We start from the raw sequence: 23822 nt of genomic DNA, 5'->3' as shown, positions 1-23822 counted from the left end.
GTGCGGTCTTCTTACGTAAGCGTCACATGTGGTCTATACAGCTATGCTCAGCAAAATTCAGTTTCCCGTAAAACTTAAGAATGCACTTTCACCCCACCCTCCCATGCCCGAGACTATGTAGACCAGGCTGTTTGTGACTTCACAGAGATCCATCTGCCTGCCACCATGTCTGACTTATCTTCAAAAATTATTTTTAAAGTGTTTAAAAGAAAACCCACAGGGTCAATAAGCTGTAAATTTCTTTTTAATGTATAAGAGTGTTTTATCTAAATGTATGTCTGTATACGACATGTATGTGCCTGTTGCCATGGAAGCCAGAAAAGGGGGCATTGGGACTCCTGGGATTGGAGTTCCAGGTGGTTGTGAGTGTTGAGAATCTAACCTGGGTTCTCTGGGAGAGCAGCAAGTTCTCTCAAACACTGAGCATCTCTCCAGCACCCAAGCTGCCCAGAGGATGGAGATGAAGAAGAAAAGGGACTGCCATTCCTTTCTGAGATAACCATGGAGGTCTGCAAGCAGCCATGTGGAAAGAGTGAAAAAGCCAAAAGTACCAGAAAAAGCATACATAGGTTCTGGTTAGTCCAAAAGACAGACAGACAGACAGACAGACACACAGACAGACAGACACACAGACACACACACACATGAAGAAAAAGGGGAAAATTTGTAATTTTGAGCCAGGATTCATAAAGGTGGCAGATCTAACAGAGCTACTTGTAGCTCAATGGCGATTGCATGGAGACCGTGAGCTTCTAGGAAGGAAAAGTACATTATTTCATTAAGGGGATAATTATCCCTCCCCATCTCCTAGCATAGTTTTGGGTGAATATACCTTCCTGAAGAGTGGTCCCTTAGGCTGACTGACCCTTCCAAGTGGATAAATTCTTGTTTTGGGTAGGTTGTAATCTTAGGTCTCCACTCAGGGTAGAGGGAGATCGCATACTTCTAAGCAGAAGGAAATAGCTTAGTAGGCCTTAATGGAGCCCTGATAAAGACTACAGTAGCCATGTTTGTCTAGCAGGCACAGCTAAGCATCTCCCTAGCCTTCCTTATATCCTTTTAAGAAAAGGAAACACAAACATATTTAATAAACGCAAGAATGCTATATTGTCACTTGATCGAGGGTAAAGGAGCAAGAGGGTGGGTGCACTCTTAGGCTAGGCAGTGGGTGGTGCTTTCAAACATTACTTAATTTTTATGTAACTGAGCAAGATAATGACTGTGGCTCCTCAACTAACCTAGACTATCCTGTTAGCTTACCCAAAGCAAGAGTACCCTGGCATAAGTATCTTCCTGGCAGAGCTAGGAGCTAAGTCCAGGGGGCATGATTTATTTATTTTTAAAGATTTATTTTATATATATAGTGTTCTGTCTGTATGTCTGCCTGCAGGCCAGAAGAGGGCACCAGATCTTATTACGGATGGTTATGAGCCATCATATGGTTGCTGGGAATTGAACTCAGGACCTCTGGAAGAGCAGCCAGTGCTCTTAACCTCTGAGCCATCTCTCCAGCCTATGGGGCATGATTTAGATGCACATAGACACATGCTTGCAGACAGACCCACAGAAAGAGGAAACAATCTCATCCACATGGGGTCACAGTAAGCCATACTATGTCAAGTTCACAAAGACTCTGAAAGGTCAGTTCTACATAAGCAAAAACTGAAAGTGCTTCTGGGAAATGACTCGGAGAGTTAAACGGAATTCAGTTTAGGAGGTAAACTACTCCACAGTTTTCAGCCCAGCTGAAATGGTCTGCTTGTGAAAGGCCTACAAGGAATTTAATCCTGATGGAATTAACATTTAAAGAGATGCAGTGTCAGCTTACACACCACTTGTTAAAAACAGGAGGGGTTGTTAAGTAGCCTACAGGAGGTCATGAGTTTAACCACCAGCGCTATCAAATAATAATAAATTACTTCATTCATTGCCACACAAACAGGCAACTCCCAGCTACAGACCTATCCTGGCTAGATTCTTCACAAATATGTAACCGTGAACATCTAGATCTCAGGAGCCCATGAATTTTAGGCTCAGAAAATGTGAAACGTGATTCAACTTATAAAATTTAAAAACATTTAAAAATAGGTTGGCTGGGCACGGTGTGTGCCAGTGATCCCTGCACTCGGGAGGAGGCAGGAGGATCAAGAATACGGTCAGCTTCCTTTCTTCTACTATTGCATGAACCCACATATGATTACTCTACTTGAAAGTAAATTTGCTCATTGCTTAAAGTTCGTATTAGCGGAGAAACACAGCAGAGCCTTAGTCTAAAGCTGACTAGGAAATTGTCCGCTAGGACGGTGAGTTCATTCGGCTCCAAACAGAAGACTTCTCCTTTACCAAGCAGGTCACCAGTCCATCTCTTTTTAATTTGGCCACAACATTTTTATTCCTCCACAGACTAGTTCTTACATCATGTCTACCAAACACCATGTGTTCCCCCCAATAAAATAGAAACCAATCTGTACCTACAGAGATGAGCCCTGTTTGGCCTTTTTTTTTTTCTTTTATTGAGCTATACATTTTCTCTGCTCCCTCCCCTTTCAACCCTCTCCCATGGTCCCCATGCTCCCAATTTACTCAGGAGATCTTGTCTTTTACTGCTTCCCATGTAGATTAGATCTATGTCTGTCTATCTAGGTTCTCTGGGATTGTGATTTGTGGGCTAACTTTCTTTGCTTTATGTTTAAAAACCACTTATGAGTGAGTACATGTGGTAATTGTCTTTCTGGGTCTGGGTTCCCTCACTCACACCAGTGTGTTTCTTTACTCTATGTCAAGGCCTGCCTATATGACCTGGCAGTTTTCTTTCATTTTTTAAAAATACTAATTAATTTAGTGGTGTGTGTGTATGCGAGCACTCCTGTGTGGAGGGCAGAGGATAACTTGCTGGATGCAGTTCGAGTCGTCAGGCTTGGCAGCAGGTGCCTTCTCACCTGTGGAGCCTTCTTGCTTATGCCACCTTTACATTTGTTATCAATAATTTTAGGGTTCCTGACAATGAAAACATTCTTAGTTTAAGGAAAATCAAAACAATTTATCATTAGGAAACTATCAACTCTAAATTCTAGTGGCACAAATAAAAAACTTAAGATGTTATTACGAGATTTTCATTTTGTTTGCTTACAGCTTAGTGGTTTCCATTAGTCATTAAGAAGCACTCCCGGTATATAATCCTTGCCCTTCATAGCTGGAGATTGTTATATAAGAGAGCCTCAGTCACGTTTGCCACATCCAGGTACCACCTACGTAATTATATGCGTACACTATTCTGGTATTTTCTTCCCAAGATACCTAAAAATAAGGACAATAATCTTAAAAGTGCTCATGTCACTAGGGGTACATATATTCCTGGGGAAACAAAGGCTAAGGAACGTCTATGTAAGCTCCGGTTTTAACCTAAACATCTATGTAATCCTTATGAAACGAGCTCATTCTCCCATGCCGATGGTTTGCTCCAACTCCCAGCTCCTCCACCACCAGGGCCTCCTTATGTAGTCCAGACTGGCCTGAACATGTGATCTTCCTTTAGTCTCCAGACAGGCACGCACCGCCATGTCTGGCTCAAAAGCCTATTTTTAAAAAGAATGCTTTGTTTATTTCAAGACAGGATCTTACTATATAGCTCTGGAACTCACTTGTAGACCAGGCTGAATCACAGAGGTCTGTATCTGCCTGCCTCTACCACCACAGAGCTGGGATTAAAGGTGTGTTCTTCCCTGCCTGGCTGAAAAAGGACCTGCTTAAAGGGAGCTACCCTCACTTGTCTTCTAAGTGTCAAAGGCTGCTCAAAACACATTGCACAAAAGTCTCAAAGAACTAGTAAAATGTTCAAAAATAAGGAAGTTGAAGGCTAAAGTTTACTTAACTAGTTTTTAGTCAAGAACATTTGATTAGTTCAATTAGTCAAAATGCAAGTGGGGATCGTGTGTTCTGAACTGTGGCCAGTCTTTAAACTTACTGGTCAGCTGGCGATAGTAAGTAGAACAATGGGTAATAATTAGATTCTGAGCCAAGAAAAAAACCTAGACTTTTGTCAGGAGATGAAAAATAACTGATAGTTGTTTACAACTCAGATGCACTTTATGCAGTTTGTCAGTTACTTGATCTGTCTCATCCTTTTCTGTAAAAACAGTAGCATCTGACAGGAGGACTAAGTAGTTAGCAGACACTGAAGGGACTCCGGATAGCTCAGGCATAGTGAACATGTGGCTCTGGCAGGCCTTGCCCTTCTCCCCATTCCCTCCGTCTTGCTAAAAACCATTAGATTACTTTCCTAAAGCTAGCCACCAAGGTCTGTTCCCTTATTTGGCCACTTCCCCCTCTTGTGACTGAACCAAAGTTCAGCTATCAAAGTACTGAAGTCCAGCAATCAGAAGCCCCCTCTGGCTTGCCGAATTAACATGCCCAATGAAAATTAAACACCTTATCCTAACACACCGTTTCCCCTTGTACTTTTATTAACAAGCGCTTTCCTATGTGCCACATCTGTCTCCTCTCTATCCAGAGGCAGTCCTTTGTCCCTCCTGGATAAATATCCCTGCCCCCTTTTCCTTGTCCTGTCTGTCCTGTGTCGTGTCCCCCCCCCCCCATCTTCTGTGTTTATCTCTTATTTCCTGCCATCTGTCCCTATGGGGCAAATCAATCTCCTTTGTGCTGAAAACGTGGCCTTGGGGATCCTGAGCCAGGAAATGCTATCTGAAAGGAGTGCTTCAGTAGTTGCTTTTTAAGCCTCATTTTTTTGGACAGGAATGCTCTATATCCGAGAAACCAGAGACCAGACAAAACCAGAAATGAGAGAATTACTTGAAGTATATTCTGCGAATCCGTCTTCTCCCAGCTCCAGAATCATCCGCTGTTTCCACCTCTCCAGAAAGAAGCTCTGTTCGGGTGTCATGGTCTGCTGAAGGATGCGTGTCACACTGGGTGTCTCGTGTCTTTGCAAAGGGATCTTCAAGGGACCCGAAGAAGCCCTGGGATGTGGTTTCCCACTTCTCTCTTCATTGAAGATAGGAAACCAGGTCTCTGGAACTCTCGCCGGCTGCTCTGGAGCCTTGTGCTTACATACAGGACCGAAGAGAACATCATCTTCCTTGAACAATGACTCTGGGGTCTGGGCCGGGCCTTTGAACAAGACAGACCGCACTAAACGGGAGTACTTTCCTTGGTCTACTGTTTCATACGGGTTTTTTTTCTTCTGGCGGCACAAATAAGAGGAAGTGGAGAAACTCACAAGAGGGCTTGGTTTTACAGAAAATCCGTTGAAATGTCTAAGCAGCCTGCAGATGGTCAGAAGTGGCTTCATGTTTAGACTTTTCCCCTTCGCTTTCTCTAGTCTGTCATGTTTCAAAGCTTGCTGTACCTTATCTTTCAGAAAACAAAAGTGGTGTTAGATTGAACATGCTTTTTTTAAATATTTATTTATTTTTATTATGTATACAATATTCTGTCTGTGTGTATGTCTGCAGGCCAGAAGAGGACACCAGACCTCATTACAGATGGTTGTGAGCCACCATGTGGTTGCCGGGAATTGAACTCAGGACCCTTGGAAGAGCAGGCAGTGCTCTTAACCACTAAGCCATCTCTCCAGCCCGATTGAACATGTTTTATATATTCAAATCATCAAAGCAAAAAGTTACACAAGAACAAACTCTACATTAGTTAAATGTCACCGTGTCAGCCGTCCGGGACAAAATACCCTAAATCTTTTTTTTTTTTTTAAAGATTTATTTATTATGTATATACAGTGTTCTGCCTGCATGCCAGAAGAGGGTATGCTGATATAGAGATCTCATTATAGATGGTTGTGAGCCACCATGTGGTTGCTGGGAATTGAACTCAGGACTTCTGAAGGGCAGCCATTGCTCTTAACCATCTCACCAACACCCTAAATCCTTAATGTGAAGTACTGTGACAAGGCTGAGTGGCACTGGCCAGGATACTCATCACTCATGAGGATGACACAGGATGATGGTTGAGTTTGGGGTTATAGCTTGGCTTTGTCTCTGAAAACAACCCACCCCAACCACACACACCCCCCCAAACAAAACACCTCTGCCTACCACACACACACACACGCGCGCGCACATATACACACCTCAAAACCAAATTCACAAATCTTTAACAGTTAAACCCCGCCGCCTATACACCAAACTGTTTACTAAACACTCCGTGTGGGCATTTCCCAGGTACTCTGCACACCCTTTAACATAGATGCTATCGTGACCCCGTGGTACAGATTCGGCACAGGAGTCCCTGCAGATCACTCGTCTCAGGTGGGGCCCAACAACGTAATTCCAGAAAACGACCTGTGCAGGCGTCTCCCTTGGCAGGGACCGGCCAACTGCAGCCCCTCGTGCACAGGGAAGAGACTCTTTGGACAGACGCTCAGCCTATTGCAGGGTTCCGCTTGTACCTGAGACACCACCACGTTCCTGAGCCCAGAGTGCAGTCAACCTCCCGGGACCCGTACTTTCATCGGTCCCGCGCTTTCCCGAGAGAGTGGCGGCCCCAGCATGCACTGCGGCGCTCAGGCCTCCCCCGTTCCTCCTCCCGCGAAGCCTAAGCGCGGGCGCCTCCAAGCCTCGCGTTTTCGCCCTCACGAGATCTTGCGTACGTCACCGTCTGTCGCCATCTTGGACCCTGGCTGAGCAATAAATTCCCCGGGCCGCCTCGCGCGCTCCTTCTCGATGCGCGCCTCTCCGGGAGAGGGCTCGGATCCCGCGTCCCCGTCCCGGCCTTGCGGTGCCGGTGTCCGCGTGGCGCGGAGCGAGGGTAGGCCCCCGCGTTGCTTCTTTGCCCGGCTCCAAGATGGACGGCGGCGGGGACGGGGGAGGCCGCTCTGGGGGAGCACGTGGCGTGCCGCTGGCCCACGCCCGGGGCTGCTGGGATGGTGGCGGAGTCCAGCGGCCTCCAGCCGCCGTCCGGCAAGGAGGCCGGCGGAGGCGGGGCCGCGGCCGCCCCTGAAAGGCGCCCCGGCGGCGGCCCAGCCTCTTCTTTCCTCGCACAGCCAGACAGCCCCTGCTCGAGGCCCGCGTCGCCATGGCCGCGGTTCCCGAGTTACTGGAGCAGCAGGATGAGGACCGCAGCAAGGTGAGATCCTCCCTGCTTTGCTACCTCCCTAGGGCCGGTGGTCCCGCCGGCCTTCCTGGGCTGCCTGTTCCTTCTCGGGGTTTCGGGCGGTCCTCGCAAGGGAAGCTCTTGCAAGACTCGGAGCTCCCTTCCACCCCATTTCCTTTATAAGTGTTTTCATGTGGGGGTCTCTGCACCCTCATCCTCTGGCCAGGTGGGACCCCGATTCTTGACAGGCGCTCTGCCAGTCTTTTGAGTGCGGCTGATAACCTGGAGGAGCCCTTTCCTTAGGAGCGTGTTTCAAGATTCCTGAAACTCAACTCCTTGGTCATTGAAAGCGAATCGGAGGCTCGCTGGCGATTCCTACTCCGTTTTAAGAAAACGGCCTTTTCGTTTAAGCGAGTGGGAAAATTCCATCAAGACTCTGTAGCATGTTTCTTGCAACTTAAAAAAGCTATTTGTGTCCTTGTGGGAGTTGTAACTTTTAGTAAATCCTGTGTGTTAATTAAGCCACGGGCTGCAAATATCTTAAAGTCGGGTGCAATAAACGGAGGTTACTATGTAGGCAATTAAAGATCCCACTTTATTGGTCCTCTAAATTTGAATTTTGCACAAGTAAGTTATGAGTCACAATTTTGTGTGCAGAGTCGTCAGTATAGTTTTTTCAACACGAGTTTAAAAGGAATCTAAAGAGCTATTAGGAGCTCTTAACATTTTAAGAATGCCTCTATTGGATTTTTTTTAAGTATTTGAATGGACAAACTTTCTTATAGTAAGTAAATACCAGTCTGGAAAACCAGTTGGATTGTTCCAACAACGGTGCTGTTGAAACAAGGGACTGTATTGAAATAGAACTTTGTACGTGATGTTTTATTTCTTTTACTCTAGAAGAATTAGCGACTTTTCTCTCCCCTAGCGTTTATAATAGGTACTGGGTGGGATTTTGATGGCATTTTTTTTTCTTGTTTTCTGATACCTGTGCCCTTGTAACTTGGAGTGGAATGAGCTATGTAAGAAGACTTGATCGCCTCTATATTAATTCCTATATAAATATAGTTTTAAAATGAGTTTGCTGTCACCCTGATCCAGCAAAATTGGAGGTGATTAAGGGTCTAATGCGTGCGGATACATACCTACAGTGGAGAGAATTACATAGCTTTTGCTTCCTTCTCGTTTGAGTTAGAGAAATAGAGGGAAATTACTGCTTATATAGCACGTGGTTTCGTTTTTGTTATCTGACCTGTACTAGGCTGGCAGATCTGGTCTGGATGGCAGAAGTTACCCGAAGGAAATTTGGCAAGTGTCAAGAGGGAACTGGAGTCCAAGTTGGACAAATTTGTCAACTAATATATTTTACAATTTTACTTAAATGCTCTAATTTAGCTTGTCATTTCCACGAAGGTGTAATTCTTGAAGTTGATCTAGTGACTAGTCCCTGGAATTAAACTAATAATTAGAATTGCGGGGATGTTGGTGAGAAATGAACCCTGGGACTCAACCTCTATGCCTAAGTGCCTTGCACCTTTTTTGTCAGGCTTCCAATTACTGAAAGTCAGTAAGTACTTAACATACCAGATTCATTGTGGTGGGGTCCATCTAATTTAGGGTAGATAGGTACAACAGCATTGTGTTGGGGTGTTGAGATTGTCCCTGGATAGTTCTTCGATTTTGAAAAGCTTAAGATTTTTTTGACTAGATGGAAGTGGTGTTCCTAGCCTGAAATTCCAGCTTGCTGGGGCAGAAGGCTCGCTTTAAGGCCAGCCTGGACTAGCTGGTGACACATCTCCAAAAAAAAAAAAAAAAACTCTGAAAGGGTATATCCCTTTAATTCCAGCGTTTTGGAGGCAGAGGCCAGAGGATCTCTGGAGACCATTCTGGTAGATAATGGGGTTATAGCGAGACTGTCTCAAGAACAAGAAAACTCTGAAAACAGAAAGTTGAGCCTTTTTTGCCATTTTTAGGGATTCTCCTTCTTAGAGGGCTGGGAATGTACCAGTGTAACTTGTCTATCATAACATGTGCAGTGCCCTGAATCCAATCCTTAGTGCCTATAATAATTTGACTGGAACTTTGTCTTAGAGGATTGGTTATGTGGACTTAATGAAAGGACACCTGTGCTCCCCCACCTGCTGCTGCTGTTTCACTTGTGTTAACTGTGGTGGTTAGCCTTGAACTTTGACCAGTACTGTAACTAATCTAAATTTATCAGTTTTGTGCAGTGAAGTTTTGCGTTGCAGTCATAGGACTCAGGAAGTGTGGCTTCTCAAAGCTGCCTACGCCTTAGTTCTGGATCAGCAACTGGCACATAGTATCTTAGTGTCCCATTTGTGAGCAATTCAGCCGGTTATGATGTATTCAAGTTTTTGCTGTGTGAAGTAGCCTGCCAGCTTTTAGTTGATGTTCTGGGTTTGGATTAAGTATGATCCAAGTGCTTATTTGACGAGATTTTATAAGTGACTGGCATCTGATCTAGAACCTTCATTTTAACTCGGACTCTCTGTCAAATTGTTTTGGGAGCCTGTCTTTTTCATAGTTCATAGCTGACAGTTTGACTGGAGATGACAGTGGCCGCCTCTCTTATCTGTAAACATTGTCAGATGTCCTTTGGCACTGAGCAAATTTACCCTTAGTTGAAAATCATGAGGTTAAGTCAGCTTTCTAAAATGGTGTCAAGGGTGGGGTGAAGTTTGCCAGTACTGCAAGGGTTTAGATCTATGGTTAATGGATTGTGAAGGGAAATAACATGCTACATTCAACTTGGATTGGTGAATGTTTGAAGCCTTTTCCAGATATTATCAGGAACTTTATCAAAGAAGCCCTTTGGCGGGCTTCTTCAAGTTTGCCTTTAGTTTAGCGTTACAATATTACAGCTGTGTTGTCAGTGCTGAGGTTCCCTTGCTACTGCACTCAAAAAACCTTGTCCCTGAAAGACAGTGCTCGCAATCCTAACACTATTCAGAAGCTTCACCTTCAGGATCAGGGTATTGGTCAGCATAGGCTGCCTAGTGGACTAGTAGCACACACATACTTTTAAAAAAATTATTCTGTTTGGACATTATGTTGTGTTACAAACGTGAATGTCATAAGTTAGTCAAGTGTTCTAAAATGTAGTGTGGTTACAATCTTGTTGATACCTTGTGTTTTTGAGTTTCTCCGGGGCTGTATAACAGCCCTGGCTGTCCGGGAACTGCTTTGAGAGAAGGCTGACCTCAAACTCATAGAGATCTGCCTGCCTCTGTTTTCAGAGTGCTGGATATTAATTTTTGTAATCAGGAGGGTACTAACTACAGGGCAGACATCTTGTGGTGAACTTACTTCAGTAATACATAAATTGAGAAATTTTTCTGTATGGTCTAACTTTCCAAAAGTGATTTCATTGCCAACGCATACCATCCCGTTTTTTTAACTTTTCAGTTTGTGTGGACATCTGTGGAAGTCAGAGGACACTTGTGGGAGTTTGTACCCCCATCCTGGGGATCTATATGTTCAGGTTGGCCACAGGTACCTTCTTACTGGGTCCAGCACCTATTTCCTAGTAAGCCATCGAAGATCCTTTTTCTAGGGATCTAAAAGGAGGGAAGTGGACTCTTTTGCAATTTTTTGATAATTGTCCAGATAGCTAAGATCCCTTGACATGATCTAACTAAGGTAGCAGTTTGCCATAATATTCTGACTAGTACCTGGGCTTGCAGCCTTGTGAAATGATGATTATGTTTATCCATTCGCTGAGTACGCTGCACTGACCTTCTTCCCAGTCTCAGTTCCTGTTCTGGGAACTTGGGGCTGAGTAGGCTCCAAATGCCCTGCTGTCTGCAGTGTTCTACTGTGGACTGCTTGTGTGTTGGTAGACTACTACTGTAAGAATGGCTAGTGTCAGCAGGGATGGGTCTCTCTGATTCCATCTCACCAAGATGAGTGGTGCAAATCTGATCACTTCCTGCAGCCCTTCTCGTTCACGTTCATAAGTTATTTTTTTACATTTGTTGCGTGAATGTGCACCTCCCACTTGCAGAGGTAAGAGGAAAATGGCCTGACTGGCTGAGAGAGTATAGTGCTTATGGATGCTTCAGTTGCTTTTTGTGCACTAGTACCACATGTATTGACAGAACACATGCAGATGAATTGCATGAATTTAGCTATCTTCGGAATAGGAGTAAACAGGATTGATATTTGATTCACTTAACATAAAAATTTGAATATAGGACTGTTATGTATATGTATGGTTTTCTGCATTAGAAATGGGAAATAGAAAAATTTAAATAAGAACAGTATTTTTCTTTTGTGCTACCTTTTTTTGTATTGATCAAATGAAAATGGAAATAATAGGGAATGACACTGTATGACTAGGCCCTTTTCCCTCCCCCAAGGTTTTTTGTGTAGCCCTGGCTCTCCTGGAACTTGCTCAGATCAGGCTGGCCTCTGTCACATCCACACGTACTGCCTGGCGCTGTATGACTTCTTAACACTTTACAAAAGCTGGGCTAGATTGACAAAGCATTTTGATTGTATGGCACTGGTCTAAAGGAGAGCTTGCAAGTACTTTGACAACCTAAGCAGTTGGTTACGATGTCTCATTTTTTGTTTCTCCTGTGTTCTGAGGTTTTGAAGTCATGTCTTAAACATTCTAGCTACTTGGTATCAGCTGGCCTCTTGCCACAGCCTTGTAAGTGCTGAGACAACCCTTTTAAAGCTTTACCAGCAGTGTTTTAATCCTTGGAGGCCGGCAGGTCTCTTCTTGAGTTCAAGGTCTACATAGCAAGTACCAGGCCTTCCTCACCTTAAAGATATTTAACAATGCTTCTTTACTCTGGTGAAGTGGATAAATATACTTGCTGAGGGAAAGATGTGGTAGGGAAATATTAAGCTTGTGCGAGAGTGGATATTGTTTTAAATTTGCTCTACAAATATTTTTAAGGATCTCAGCAAGAGGTAACTATAATAAAAATCTGGCTTGCCCAAGGTTGGATTTGATTCTGAAGCATGTTACCACCATGGTTACCTTCCCACTTATGATTTAAATGAATCTCCCCCTCTATCCCTAAGGCATTTGTCCCAAATTAGGCATATAGTTGGCCAATACTGTGTAGTAATAGGCAGTACTTTCATGCTTCAAGATCCAGGGAAAGGGGCTGAGTCAGCCTGGAATAGGACTTGCTTTCAGAGTTAAGTTCCCGGCATCCATGTAACAGCTCTGCCTGTGACACTAGTTCCAGGGGATCAGATCTGGTCTTAGCAACAAGAGGACAGACCAATAGACACAAACACAAAAATTTTTCTTTAGAAGGAAGATTCATAGGGTCCGGGCTGAGGATACTCCATAAGAGTCCCATGGCAATCTAACAAAACCTACAGCACCAGGCATGAAAAACCTGGTTTCTAAAGCATGCTTACCATCTTTGAGAGGTTAATCGGAGTCATCTAAGACATTCCCTCAAAATAAGGCTATTGGTATTGCCCTTGGTTGTTCCAGGGGTAGAGGGTAAGTCCCTACTACTGCTGAAGACACAAGGCCCAGAGATCCTCTGAGCTGGAAAGGACCTTTGAGTTTTCCTGGTACAAAGAAGTGCTCTGCAAGTTTCCAAAAGAGAGAAGCAATCAACATTCCTGCCTACCTATTCTATTGTGCCTATGAAGCATGACTGCCTAAACATGACCTGAACAAAATAATTTTATGTTGGGGGTTACCCAGCACGAGAAACTGAGTATTAGTTAGCATCAGGAAGGTTGAGAACCACTGAATAGCAAACTAACTCTAGTAACCTGGATTATGTGACTTTAAAAATAAGGGAATGAGCCAGGCAGTGGTGGCTCATTTGCCTTTAATCCCAGTTTTTGGGAAGCAGAGACTGGCTGATCCTCTGAGTTCAAGGCCAGACTGATCTACACAGTTACTCAACAGGGCAGCTAGGGCCCCACAGAGAGACTGTCTCAAAGGAGAAAAAAAAAAGAATAAGGAAGTGATTATTCAGAAGTATGGACATTGTTGCTGAGTTCAAGAAAATACACCCAAGAGAAGTGTCCTAAAGATAGGCTGCCCTGTGTATTTACTAGTACTGCCATTTCTGAAACCTGGCTGTTGGTTTTATTCCTATCCTAAGCCCACCTGACCATAACAGTCATGAAATATGAAATGACAGCTTGCCTTTGCAGTTTATATGTTGATAATTTTTGGAGGCTGTGTCTCCTTAATAACAGGAAAGGAAGGTTGCTTATCAGAAATATCAGAATTAAGCAAAGTTATGATTTTAAAATTCCCTTGAACTTCAGGTTTTCAAGTGTGTTCAGCCTCTTGGCATATACTCTGGTTATAGAAGAAAACTCATGTTCTATAAGTAAGCTTATTCTGTAGTCTGTAAGAATGCATATTTTTTAGCTGTGGACTCTGCAGGGATCTCAAATGGGCATGTAGGAAACTGAGCAGAGTGCATTTGGGCAAACTGGTGCTTATGCTGAGGTGTCAGATATTTTTGGTATGGTAGTATTTGTATAAATTTCGTTTTTTCGAGACAGGGTTTCTCTGTATCCCTGGCCTGGAACTCACCCTTTAGACCATGCTTGCCTTGAACTCAACAGAGGTCCACCTGCCTCTGCCTTCTGAGTGCTGGGATTAAAAACACGTGCTACCACTGCTAGGTAGTTAAGTGTATTTCTGAGTACCTGACTTTTTTTTGAAAATGTTTTCTAAAACTATTATATTTCATACGGTATATGTTGAATATATTCATACACACCAGCTTCTTCTATAACCACCTTCCCTTACCCAACTTTGAGATTTTTTTTTTCTTTTCCCGAATCAAGTCCAGATTGTATGGCCCAGTTTGATCTTAGGAGTGGGGCATGCCAAACTCAGTTTCAGGGATATGAAGAAAAAGAAAAACAGCTGGGTTTAGTGAATCTTGAAAGGGTTTGCTTTTATTGGGGTCATTTGTTTTGGTGGTGCTAGAGTTTCAGTTCCTAGATTTATGGAGAGGCCTTTCTACCCAGGATCCTCTAGCCTGAGAGTGACATCTCTGACCGTGCCAGTTTGAGCTAATGTAGACCCTTTTTTACTTGGTAATGAAGGGATGGAAACAGGGTCTCATGTAGCTTGGCTGTCCACTATGTAGACCAGGCTGTCTTGAACTCAAAGAGATCTGTGAGTGCTAGGATTAAAGGTGTTCACCACCATGTCCTGTTACTCTAGACCTTATAGATCTTTGGATGGTGTGGCCGTTGGTCACATCATTAAAGAACACTTGCTGGCTTTCCCTCTCCCAGTGGGAAATAACTCTCTGAACTAAACATGTGACTGGTAATTAAAATGTATTTCAGCTCAGATCTGTGTCTGTGGACCTGAATGTTGACCCTTCGCTTCAGATTGACATACCTGATGCTCTCAGTGAGAGAGATAAGGTCAAATTTACAGTGCACACCAAGGTAAGTGATAGAATAACCTCAGTAGTAACTACTATTATAGGTTGCCTTTTCAGATGAATGTGGAAAGAGATTTCTTGAGCTGAAATGGTTATTGTTTTTAGGGGTAGTTAGCAAACTTCTGAGAACTTGAGCTTCTGTCTTGCCTGTGGAGAGTTCCGCTCCATGTGTTGTGCTTCCATGTGTTGTGCTTCTGTTGGTTCCTGCCTGCTGGGGTGGAGCCCTTAAGCAGCTGTGTAGCACAACCACTTTCACAGCTTTAACTCTCCCTTTTGCTTTTCATTTGCATATGAGGTAAATCACTGAGATGAAAAGGAAGCCAAGGACAATTTCCAGAGCCTTAGTAAACTGTGGTAGAGACAATGCTGTTGATGTTCTGTTTGCAACTGTAAAGTTGTTAACTTTCTAGAACTTTTACTACACAGCAAGCTTCTAAAGGGCTTGTGCAGAGTATTTCCTAGAGATATAAGACTGTTAAGCTACCTAGGTTTGTGATACTGATTTATGATGCTCCCATTGTGAAGCCTAGGGAATGAATCTATCTAATGGTGGGTAACCACTTTTTCTCTTTACAGACCACGCTGCCCACATTTCAGAGCCCAGAGTTTTCTGTTACAAGGCAGCATGAAGACTTCGTGTGGCTGCATGACACTCTCACTGAAACAACAGATTATGCCGGGCTTATTGTGAGTTCATTTTAGTGAAAAATCAGATTATTTAACTTGTACCTTTGCTTTTTATTTAAAGAGACTGTATTTTGCAGTGGTTTGTAAAAATTTTATTTCCTCTGACTATTTTTGTCCATTAACTGTTGACAACATTTAAAATCTGGCTAGTACAGGAGCAGTGAGCCTACAGGTCTGTGCTTATTATATAAGTAAGGCAGAGTCTTAACTTTATTTTTGGTTTTTCTCATCTGTCTTATTTATTTTGAGACAGGGTTTCTCTGTAGCTTTGGAGCCTCTCCTGGAACTGGCTCTTGTAGACCAGGCTGGCCTCGAACTCAATGAGATCCACCTGTCTCTGCCTCCCAAGTGTGGGAATTAAAGGCGTGTGGGACCACCGCCCGGCTTCTTCTGTCTTTTTTAACAATTTATTTTAAAATCTGTGTATTTGTGTCTGTGAGTGTGGATGCCCACAGGTCAGAGGAGTGTCTTAGCCCCTAGAGCCGGATTTTACAGTGCTTGCAACCACTATGAATTGAACTTAACCACTGAGCCATCTCTCCAGCCTTCTGGGTGTCTCCTTCACAGCTACCCAAGGCACCAGTAGGATTAAGTTACAGGACATCTTGAGTATTAGTATGGTAAAATTCCTGAGTGGTACTTAGAGTGACAGAGACAGTTGGTAGAGCTTGTGGCTAGATTTTAAATTAAAATGTACATCCTGTCCAGCTGAGCAGAAGGAAGAGTGTCCCGTTAGTGATTTCTCTCTTGTTCTTTGATATGGGATCTCAGCCCAAGATGATCTGGAACTGGGGCTATCTGTTCCTGCGTGCTATATACCATGGCCGTCTGTAATTTCTTACATTGAATCATTACTTATTTCATTTTGTTCAGGAATGTTAATTTAAAAATAATTAAACTTGGTTTTGTGATGTGGAGGTCAAACACCAGGTAGGGAGCTCTACCTGAGTTAGATCTCCAGCACCAAAGTGAGAATCTTCAGAAATGGGAATTCTTTTGGGTGTATGGAAACCTCGTTCTTAATGATTAGTCATCATTAGCATTGATTGTACTTGTTCTGAGCTGACAGTGAGAAGTGTGTGTGTACTGTGATGTTCTGCCACTTGTCTAAAACTGAAAAGATGATAGCATTCAATGCTCTCTATGGAGGTTTTGTTTTTTGAGATAGTTTTTCTGTGTAGCCTTGACTGTCCTAGAACTCTCTCTGTTGACGAGGTTGGCCTCTGCTTTAAGAATGCTGGGATTAAGGTCTGCCACCATGCCCAGCTAGGATAATTCCTTTGTGAAAGGTCAGAAAGAATTAGGTTTGCCGGTTCCCCCACCCACCCACTCCATTGGGGTGGCCATCTTCATTGGCAGTCCTGATGAGATCACAGCTACCATATATTTAGCCACTGGGATAAAATTACTTGTCTCTGCTATAGATCCCTCCTGCTCCTACAAAGCCAGACTTTGATGGCCCTCGAGAGAAGATGCAGAAACTGGGAGAAGGGGAAGGATCTATGACAAAAGAAGAATTTGCCAAGATGAAGCAAGAACTGGAAGCGTAAGTGAATTTTCTTACTCTCCGTCCTGACAGAAGCACACAGGAACCGAGTGACAAAGACCTAGTAAATAGGGACCATATTTTGTAGATTTTGACATGTTAGATGGGGTGCTTCTGGAACTTCGCTGTAGAAGGTAGCTAATGCCGCCTCAGAGTTTTGAATGACCTCATGGTGCCTTCAAAGTGTAGGCCAGGGCCACAGATTATTAACACCTTAAAAGTTTGCACACAAACCAGCTAGTTATGAGACAGCAAATTGCATGTAAGCTTGGGGTCTCAGACTGCAGCAAATTCAGTCTTTTTAACCTTCATTGGTTTATTCTACTATTTCCAAAATGGTAGCTACCATATTAACTAGCTACTGAGCTGAGCTATAGTGTTTAGGTGAGTCTAGTTGCAGTGTTTTCTTTAGTGATCATGAACAGAAGAGTGGAGTTAAGGAGTGAGCTGTATTGGGCAGGAATTGAGCAATGCCAATTGAATTCTTTATGCACATGTTTTTTCAGTGAGTATCTTGCTGTCTTTAAGAAGACTGTGTCTTCCCATGAAGTTTTTCTTCAGCGACTTTCTTCTCACCCTGTTCTCAGTAAAGACCGCAACTTTCATGTTTTCCTGGAATATGATCAGGATGTAAGGCAATTTTTTCCATTTCCGTAGTTGGAATTGTAAAATATGAGCTTCTTGAGTTTAAATTTATCTGTACAGAAAAAGGTAGAGAAACAATGCTTTCTCTTCTGCTTAGATCCCTATATAGCTCACTTCGAAAAAAACCACTGCAAGAACACCCCCCCACCCAGACTAGCTTCCTTCCTTCTGTTTAATGGAAGAATTGAAGTTCATGTACCTTTATTCTGTAGTTATTTTTTAAGTCTGTTTTTTTTTCATGTATATTAAGCAAGTCCTGATTTATGAAACCTTTAATCTCAGCAGATTTCTGTGAGTTGGAGGCTCAGTGAGTCTCTATATAGTAAGTTCTAGGAGAGCTGGAGCTGCATAGTGAGATGTCTCAAAGCGGAAAAACATCTTTAAATTCTTGATCAATAGGATCAAATAGGACTTGGTACCTCCATGATTCAGAAATGTTAGGTTAGCCTTTTAGAATATGGTAGTCCGTTTGTTATTAGCCACTCAGTGTTGTAGATTTAATGGTTTGAGGAAGGATTACCTATGCTAGTAAACATGTTTCTTGTGTGATTACTAAGATGCTAGCAGAAACAGATGCCATATCAAACTTCTTTTGGAATTTCCTTTCTTCAGCTAAGTGTTAGGCGGAAAAATACCAAAGAGATGTTTGGTGGCTTTTTTAAAAGTGTGGTGAAGAGTGCTGATGAAGTCCTTTTTTCTGGAGTGAAGGTAAGAAGCTTGGACTCTTTCAGAAAATTCTTGGTTTCATGGGAATAGATGATTTTCTTTGGAGAAGGGGATTGTTTCTAAGACAGGCATTTTAGGCATTGGGGGTGTGGTCGTCCCCCCCCCCCCCCCCCCCCCCCCCCCGTTTTGGATTTCTCAAGACAGGGCTTCTCTGTAGCTCTGGCTGTATTGTCCAAGCCTGGTCTCCATGCAGGCTCTTATCTGCTAGTCTCTGTCTCCTAAGTGCTGGGGTTAAAGGTATGGGTCACCCTGCCTGGTAACTCAACTTTCATTTACTTCCTCAGAATACCCTTTCTCCAACATGAGCTTTTTCATCCTTGGGGATCCTTTTTTGGAAAGATGTAGGTTACTGATGGAAAAAGAAAATGAGCTGTAGCAGAACAAGGTGTCACAGGGCTGTCTATGAACCTCGTAGTGAGGTGGAAGCCACACTGTGACATAGCATGACCCTGACTAAAAAAAAACAAGTATTAGGTATGTAGCTCTGTGGTCCTGCAGTCCTCAGATCCACAGAGTATGATGGTGCCTGCTTAGCTGGACACAAATAAGGAGTTGGTTCGCCTTTCTCTAGAGACAGGAACTCAACTTTGCAACCTTGAATGGCCTTGATCCTCCTGCCTTTTCCTCAAAAGGTGTTTGCTACCAGACCTTGTGGGAACTAAATTTTAAATATTAAATACACTAGATTTTATGTACTTAGTACAAGAGGACATGTTTACTGATGTTGCTATATGCTTAAATTACTGTTTTTGGATGTTGTCAAGATTAAAGTTAACATTTGGCTTTTGTTTGTGGAATGGATAGAGCTCCTAGAAGATAATGAAAAAAAGTTCTATTCTTGTTCATGAATGCCTTATTCACACTGAGTGCCTTCCTGTTATTTGTAAATAGTGATTTTTGACAGCTATTGCCTCTCCAGGGATTGATAAGGGAGCTTTGGGCACAGGTGCTAAGAGAAAGGAAAGATTGGAAATGGAGTTCAAATCAAAAACAAGACAAAAACATGAACACAAAGTTACACAAATACAAATGGTATCAAGGCTAGGTATCAGTGTCCCCCTGACAACTGCACAAGAATACTTGGGTGTAGAGGTATCAGTATTGGCCATTCGTACAGTGCTCTGCTAGTACAGTCTGTTAGTACTTGGCTTGTCGTCAGTCTTGGGAATTGTAAGTATGAAAGTCTCCTGGTAATCTAGTGTGTACAGGTTGAACTTATGATTGTTAATAACCATTTTGTTTAGATTGGAGTCCAAGCTAGGCTCTTGTTTGCTCTATTCTTGATATTTTTGCTTAAGTTTCTCCTTCCTTTTTAGGAGGTGGATGACTTCTTTGAACAAGAGAAGAACTTCCTTATTAACTATTACAACAGGATCAAGGATTCCTGTGCTAAAGCTGACAAAATGACCAGATCTCATAAAAGTAAATACCTTTACCCACTTGGCCACTTAGAGCTCTGTGTTTGTGCTCCTGTCAGATAACAAGATCTGTGCTTGTTTCTCCAGGTGTCGCTGATGACTACATCCATACTGCAGCCTGCTTGCACAGCTTGGCCTTAGAAGAACCCACAGTCATCAAAAAGTAAGTCTGCAGTTCAAGCAAAGTGCTTCCCTCGCTTATGCAAGGCCCTTACTTAGTTCAACCCATAGACCTTTACTTTTCCCAGATCTTCTCCACAGTGAGGCACAATGAAAAGGGGACCAGGTCTGGCCTAGCCTTCACAAAGCCCTGTACTTCCACCACTTAGGAGACAGGAGGATCAGATATTCAAAGTCACCCTTGGCATAGTGATATTGAGACAAGGTTGAACTATATGAGTAAAGCCCCAGCTTTTTAGACACATTAAAAACCCAAGAATTAGTGCTGGTTTTCAGTTCTGTCCTGGAACATAATCTAATCAAATGTAATTTTTAGCATCCAAGTCTTAAATGCACTTTCCTTGTAAGGTATGGTTACCTTTGAATGGTTACTCACTGGCCTTTTGATGCTTGGTTCTTTTTGCTGGGTGTTGGCCTTAACTTTTTCAGGAGACCTGATTATGAGAATTTTGGCCTTGGTCACTTCTTAGACTTTTATCAGTCCTGGGATTTTCAGGTTTTTCCTTACACACTTCTTTCTGACTTGGAAGTTTGAGACAGATGAGTGCTTAGGGGGGTTGGTTCTCAGTAGCTAAGGAGCCATTCCTGGAACTCACTCTGTAGACCAGGCTAGCCTTAAATTCACAGAAATCTGCCTGCCTCTGCCTACCAAATGCTGGTACTAAAGGCGTGTAACACCACCATTCAGCTAACCTTATAAATATTGTGATTTTTAAGAGATGATAACTCTTAGGAGATCATAGAGAACTGTGACCTTCTGTATGCTTTCAGGTACCTATTGAAGGTTGCAGAGCTATTTGAAAAACTGAGGGTAAGTTTTGAGTTGGTCTTGGTAATAATTTAGTTAAGGTCCCTAGATTTGATTTTTGCCTGGGTGGTAACTAGTGACCTTTACTTGTTTAAATTAGAAAGTGGAAGGTCGAGTCTCATCAGATGAAGATTTAAAACTGACAGAACTCCTCCGATACTACATGCTCAACATAGAGGCTGCAAAGGTAAAGTTTAGCCCATTAGCAGTGCTAGTATCTTGCCCAATAGAAATTTAATGCTTAAGATAGTTCCTTTGGGCCTCAAAGGAATGTTGCTTTATATTGGGGTACACGTGTTTGAGATGTGTGCACGCGTGTGAATAATCCTGAGAATAACCTTATGGGTTTTTTTCCTTCTGTGTCATGCATTTTACCCTCTTAAACAGGTAGGTTTCAAGGATATTAGACACATGGTTTTATTTTAAATTGGGTGGCTCCTGGTGCTGCTGATTTCCAGAAATGGGATTTGAGGGGCAGGGTGTTCCTTTCTGGGTTGTGACTCAGAGGCATTCTTCTTAACTGTGCAGCAAATATGCTTGTTTGATAAATAGTACTTCCTTTTTTGATACAACTTCAGTTTTTTGTTCAACTAGAAGGAAGTTTTCATCTGGGTTTTTCTTCTGTATTGGGATTATGAATGTTGGGAATTGGGCATGCTCGTTTTGTAGGTGGAGCCCCTTAGCACCAGAAGGGTGCTAAGGATCAACCCTAGAGGTATTCTTGGCGAGTACTATACCAATAAGCTATATCCTCGGTGCCTTGTGACATTTTGAGATTATGTTGGATAAAGGGGCTAGAGAGATGTGGCACAGTTAACACCCATGTCAGGTGTACCTCCCACTCTAGGGATCTGATAGATAACTCCAGACTTGTATGCAAATGCACATGGCTACAAAAATAAAATCTTAATGCTAGAGAAATGGGCCAGTCTCGGCTTTTATCATTTCAAAGTGTTGGTACTCTTTAGTCTACCTTTGTATGTGTCTAGACATTTCATTTTTGGGTACACAATATTTTTCTTCTTTTGTTCGCTGGAGATTATGTCATAGCTATTAATTTTCTTTCCAGGATCTGCTATACAGACGCACAAAAGCCCTAATTGACTATGAGAATTCAAACAAAGCTTTGGACAAAGCCCGGTTAAAAAGCAAAGATGTCAAGTTGGCTGAGACTCACCAGCAGGAATGCTGCCAGAAATTTGAACAGCTTTCTGAATCTGCAAAAGAAGGTTGAGCATTTCTTCTGTACTCAGTTTTTATTTGGAAACATATTAACAAATTATGCAGAAGTAGTAGCTCCTCCATACAGGGCTGGAACGCAGTTCTGGTGGACTATCTCCCTACATTTGTGAGACTATGGGCTTGTCCCCAGTACTACAAGAAAAGTGAATTTTAGTAGTTAAGAAAATTCAACTGTTCTTGTTAGGTTGGGGAGGGGCTGGAGAGTTGGCTCAGTAGTTGAGAGTACTTGCTCTTACAGAGTTCCAGAAGCTCTGTATCTTGCCTTGATGGGCATGGGAAACAAAGCCTCAGTGTAAATACTAGAATGTATCTTATGATAGGACAGTGAACTTGAGTCATCCTTAATCCTTCAAGTTTTCATAAGGAAGGTCTGGAATCTTACCAAGGTGGAGGAAAGGATTACCCCAAATTTGGGCAGTCCTGGGCTGCCAGTTCTCTAACCAAGGCGTGTTTATAGCCCACGTGCCAGCAGTGTATGCTATAAGAAAGTGCTGGAGGTCATTTTGAAAGGGGTTTTGAGTGGAAAAATTGATCTTCCTTATAGCTTGGTAATTTTAATTCTTTATTTCTACAGAACTGATAAACTTCAAACGGAAAAGAGTGGCAGCATTTAGAAAGAACCTAATCGAAATGTCTGAACTGGAAATAAAGCATGCCAGGGTGAGTTCTTTAACCCTGCATTTTAGGGACTGCCAGTTGATTGGCCCACTATTGTGGAGATAGATTGACTTGAGGTTTAGAGTAGTCTTTCTTGCCTCCCTCTCAGACCTGACAGGCCACTTTCTCAAGATCTAGTGATTTTTGTTAGTAAAGCTCTTCAGAACCTTGTGTGGTGGTATAAACCTTAAGAGGCTACTATCAGCAAGAGAATTTCAAGTTTGAGGGCGTCTTGGACATAGTAAGGTCCTGCCATTCAGTTACACATACCCAAAGGGGCATTTTAGTGCTTGAGTTTGTTTTTGAGGCCTTAGCAGCTAGTGTGAACTCAGAGATCCCCTTGCCTCTGAAGTGTTGGGACCAAAAGTAAAAACCAAATATTTATTGTTATGTGATATGTACTTAGTGGTAGCTTGGGAGAGAAACTGAGTGGCATGTGCTTAATCCTGCACATGAACCATTGGTTAAAGAGTTGATTTTCCTATATTTAAGTCACAGTTGAGTTTGGGTGGGCTCTGTAGCTCACTGCCCTAGAAATAATGAAGGGCATAGATTTGGTCCCTGCTAACAGCAATAATCCTTACTGGGGTTTTATCAAGTCCTTTTTTTTTTTCTTCTGATTTTGGCATTAACAGAACAAGGTGCAGGTTTGGGGTGTGGCAGGAGTGGCCACTAGCTTCATGTACTGGAGGAAAGTGCCAGCCTAGTTGGGGCTACTTCCAATTCAGAATTCATGAGGAAAACTAGGTTTATTTCATTCACTTTCATAAACACGCCTTTTTTTTTTTCCTAGAACAATGTCTCCCTCTTGCAGAGCTGCATTGACTTATTCAAGAACAACTGACCCGTTTTTACTCTGAAGACACCAGTGTGAAAGCCAACATCACTTGCACTTAAATCATTATTGCAAAAGAAATAGCTTTGACTAGTTTAAAAATCATGTGAATAAATATTTTGATTTCTAAAAATCTTAACATTTAACCATGTTGGTTTAAAAATATTTTCATTGCATGTTACTTGGACATAACTAATCTTTTTTCTTATGCATTTAATACCTCAAAGTAGGTAGAATCTAACAGATTCTCCTATAGATTGTCAGGAATTACTAATAACTGATATGGAGATGTGTGCCTTCTGGAAATGAGAAGCAATAGCTTGGCCTGTGTCTCAGCGCAGGTGGCAGGCGCCTGCTTTTTTAATTGGGTAAATTTTGCTCCCTCTTGTCAAGATCACTTTAGATGCTTGTACAGTAACAAGATCTCATTTGTCTTTATATATCCTTTACAGATCCATTTTTGTGACTGGGATATAAATGCTTGAGGGAAAAGGAGAATGGGGTTCTGATGTTCCCTGATGGTGGTTCATGTGTGTTTGTGCTTTGGATGTTTTTATAGAAAGTATATAATAAAATAATCCATGTTATTATA

At 42.6% G+C, this 23822-nt stretch overlaps 2 protein-coding genes and 1 non-coding gene across 6 annotated transcripts in view; 2 read left to right on the top strand and 1 right to left on the bottom strand.

The window, feature by feature from the left end:
• The window catches only part of Mgme1 (mitochondrial genome maintenance exonuclease 1), a 15696-nt gene extending 8975 nt beyond the window's left edge, over nucleotides 1-6721 (bottom strand). For 2 of the 4 annotated variants that reach the window (XM_050159569.1, XM_050159566.1), the window contains exons 1-2: nucleotides 6620-6721; nucleotides 4810-5365 (exon numbers count right to left, since the gene is read on the bottom strand). In XM_050159569.1, coding sequence (XP_050015526.1) covers nucleotides 4810-5365; nucleotides 6620-6637 — 574 coding nt within the window. In that variant the 5' untranslated portion in view covers nucleotides 6638-6721. The other 2 variants (XM_050159567.1, XM_050159568.1) reach the window with 2 other exon arrangements.
• Nucleotides 6638-23822, top strand: Snx5 (sorting nexin 5). The gene is made up of 14 exons (XM_050159564.1): nucleotides 6638-6777; nucleotides 7013-7095; nucleotides 14386-14490; nucleotides 15063-15173; nucleotides 16598-16719; nucleotides 17226-17349; nucleotides 17977-18072; nucleotides 19407-19512; nucleotides 19596-19671; nucleotides 20460-20499; nucleotides 20597-20683; nucleotides 21566-21725; nucleotides 22313-22398; nucleotides 23189-23822. Exons 1-14 carry the CDS (start codon nucleotides 6693-6695, stop codon nucleotides 23237-23239), a joined length of 1332 nt encoding a protein of 443 aa, XP_050015521.1. The 5' UTR covers nucleotides 6638-6692; the 3' UTR covers nucleotides 23240-23822.
• On the top strand, nucleotides 10771-11008 carry LOC126512077 (small nucleolar RNA SNORD17). Its single transcript, XR_007594903.1, has one exon. It is a non-coding gene; the product is annotated as a small nucleolar RNA SNORD17 (small nucleolar RNA).

The sequence above is a fragment of the Alexandromys fortis genome, unplaced genomic scaffold (assembly GCF_014885135.2).
Source record: "Alexandromys fortis isolate MF-2015 unplaced genomic scaffold, M_Fortis_MF-2015_v1.1 scaffold_115, whole genome shotgun sequence".
NCBI lineage: Eukaryota > Metazoa > Chordata > Mammalia > Rodentia > Cricetidae > Alexandromys > Alexandromys fortis.
This window is presented reverse-complemented; position numbering and strand designations above follow the sequence as displayed.

Bases quoted from the DNA above. Each gene is read 5' to 3' on its own strand.
- Snx5 (XM_050159564.1), top strand. From the start codon at position 6,693: ATGCGCGCCTCTCCGGGAGAGGGCTCGGATCCCGCGTCCCCGTCCCGG. The intron at 14,491-15,062 runs GTAAGTGATAGA...TTCTCTTTACAG, and splicing joins AATTTACAGTGCACACCAAG to ACCACGCTGCCCACATTTCA. The intron at 15,174-16,597 runs GTGAGTTCATTT...TCTCTGCTATAG, and splicing joins CAGATTATGCCGGGCTTATT to ATCCCTCCTGCTCCTACAAA.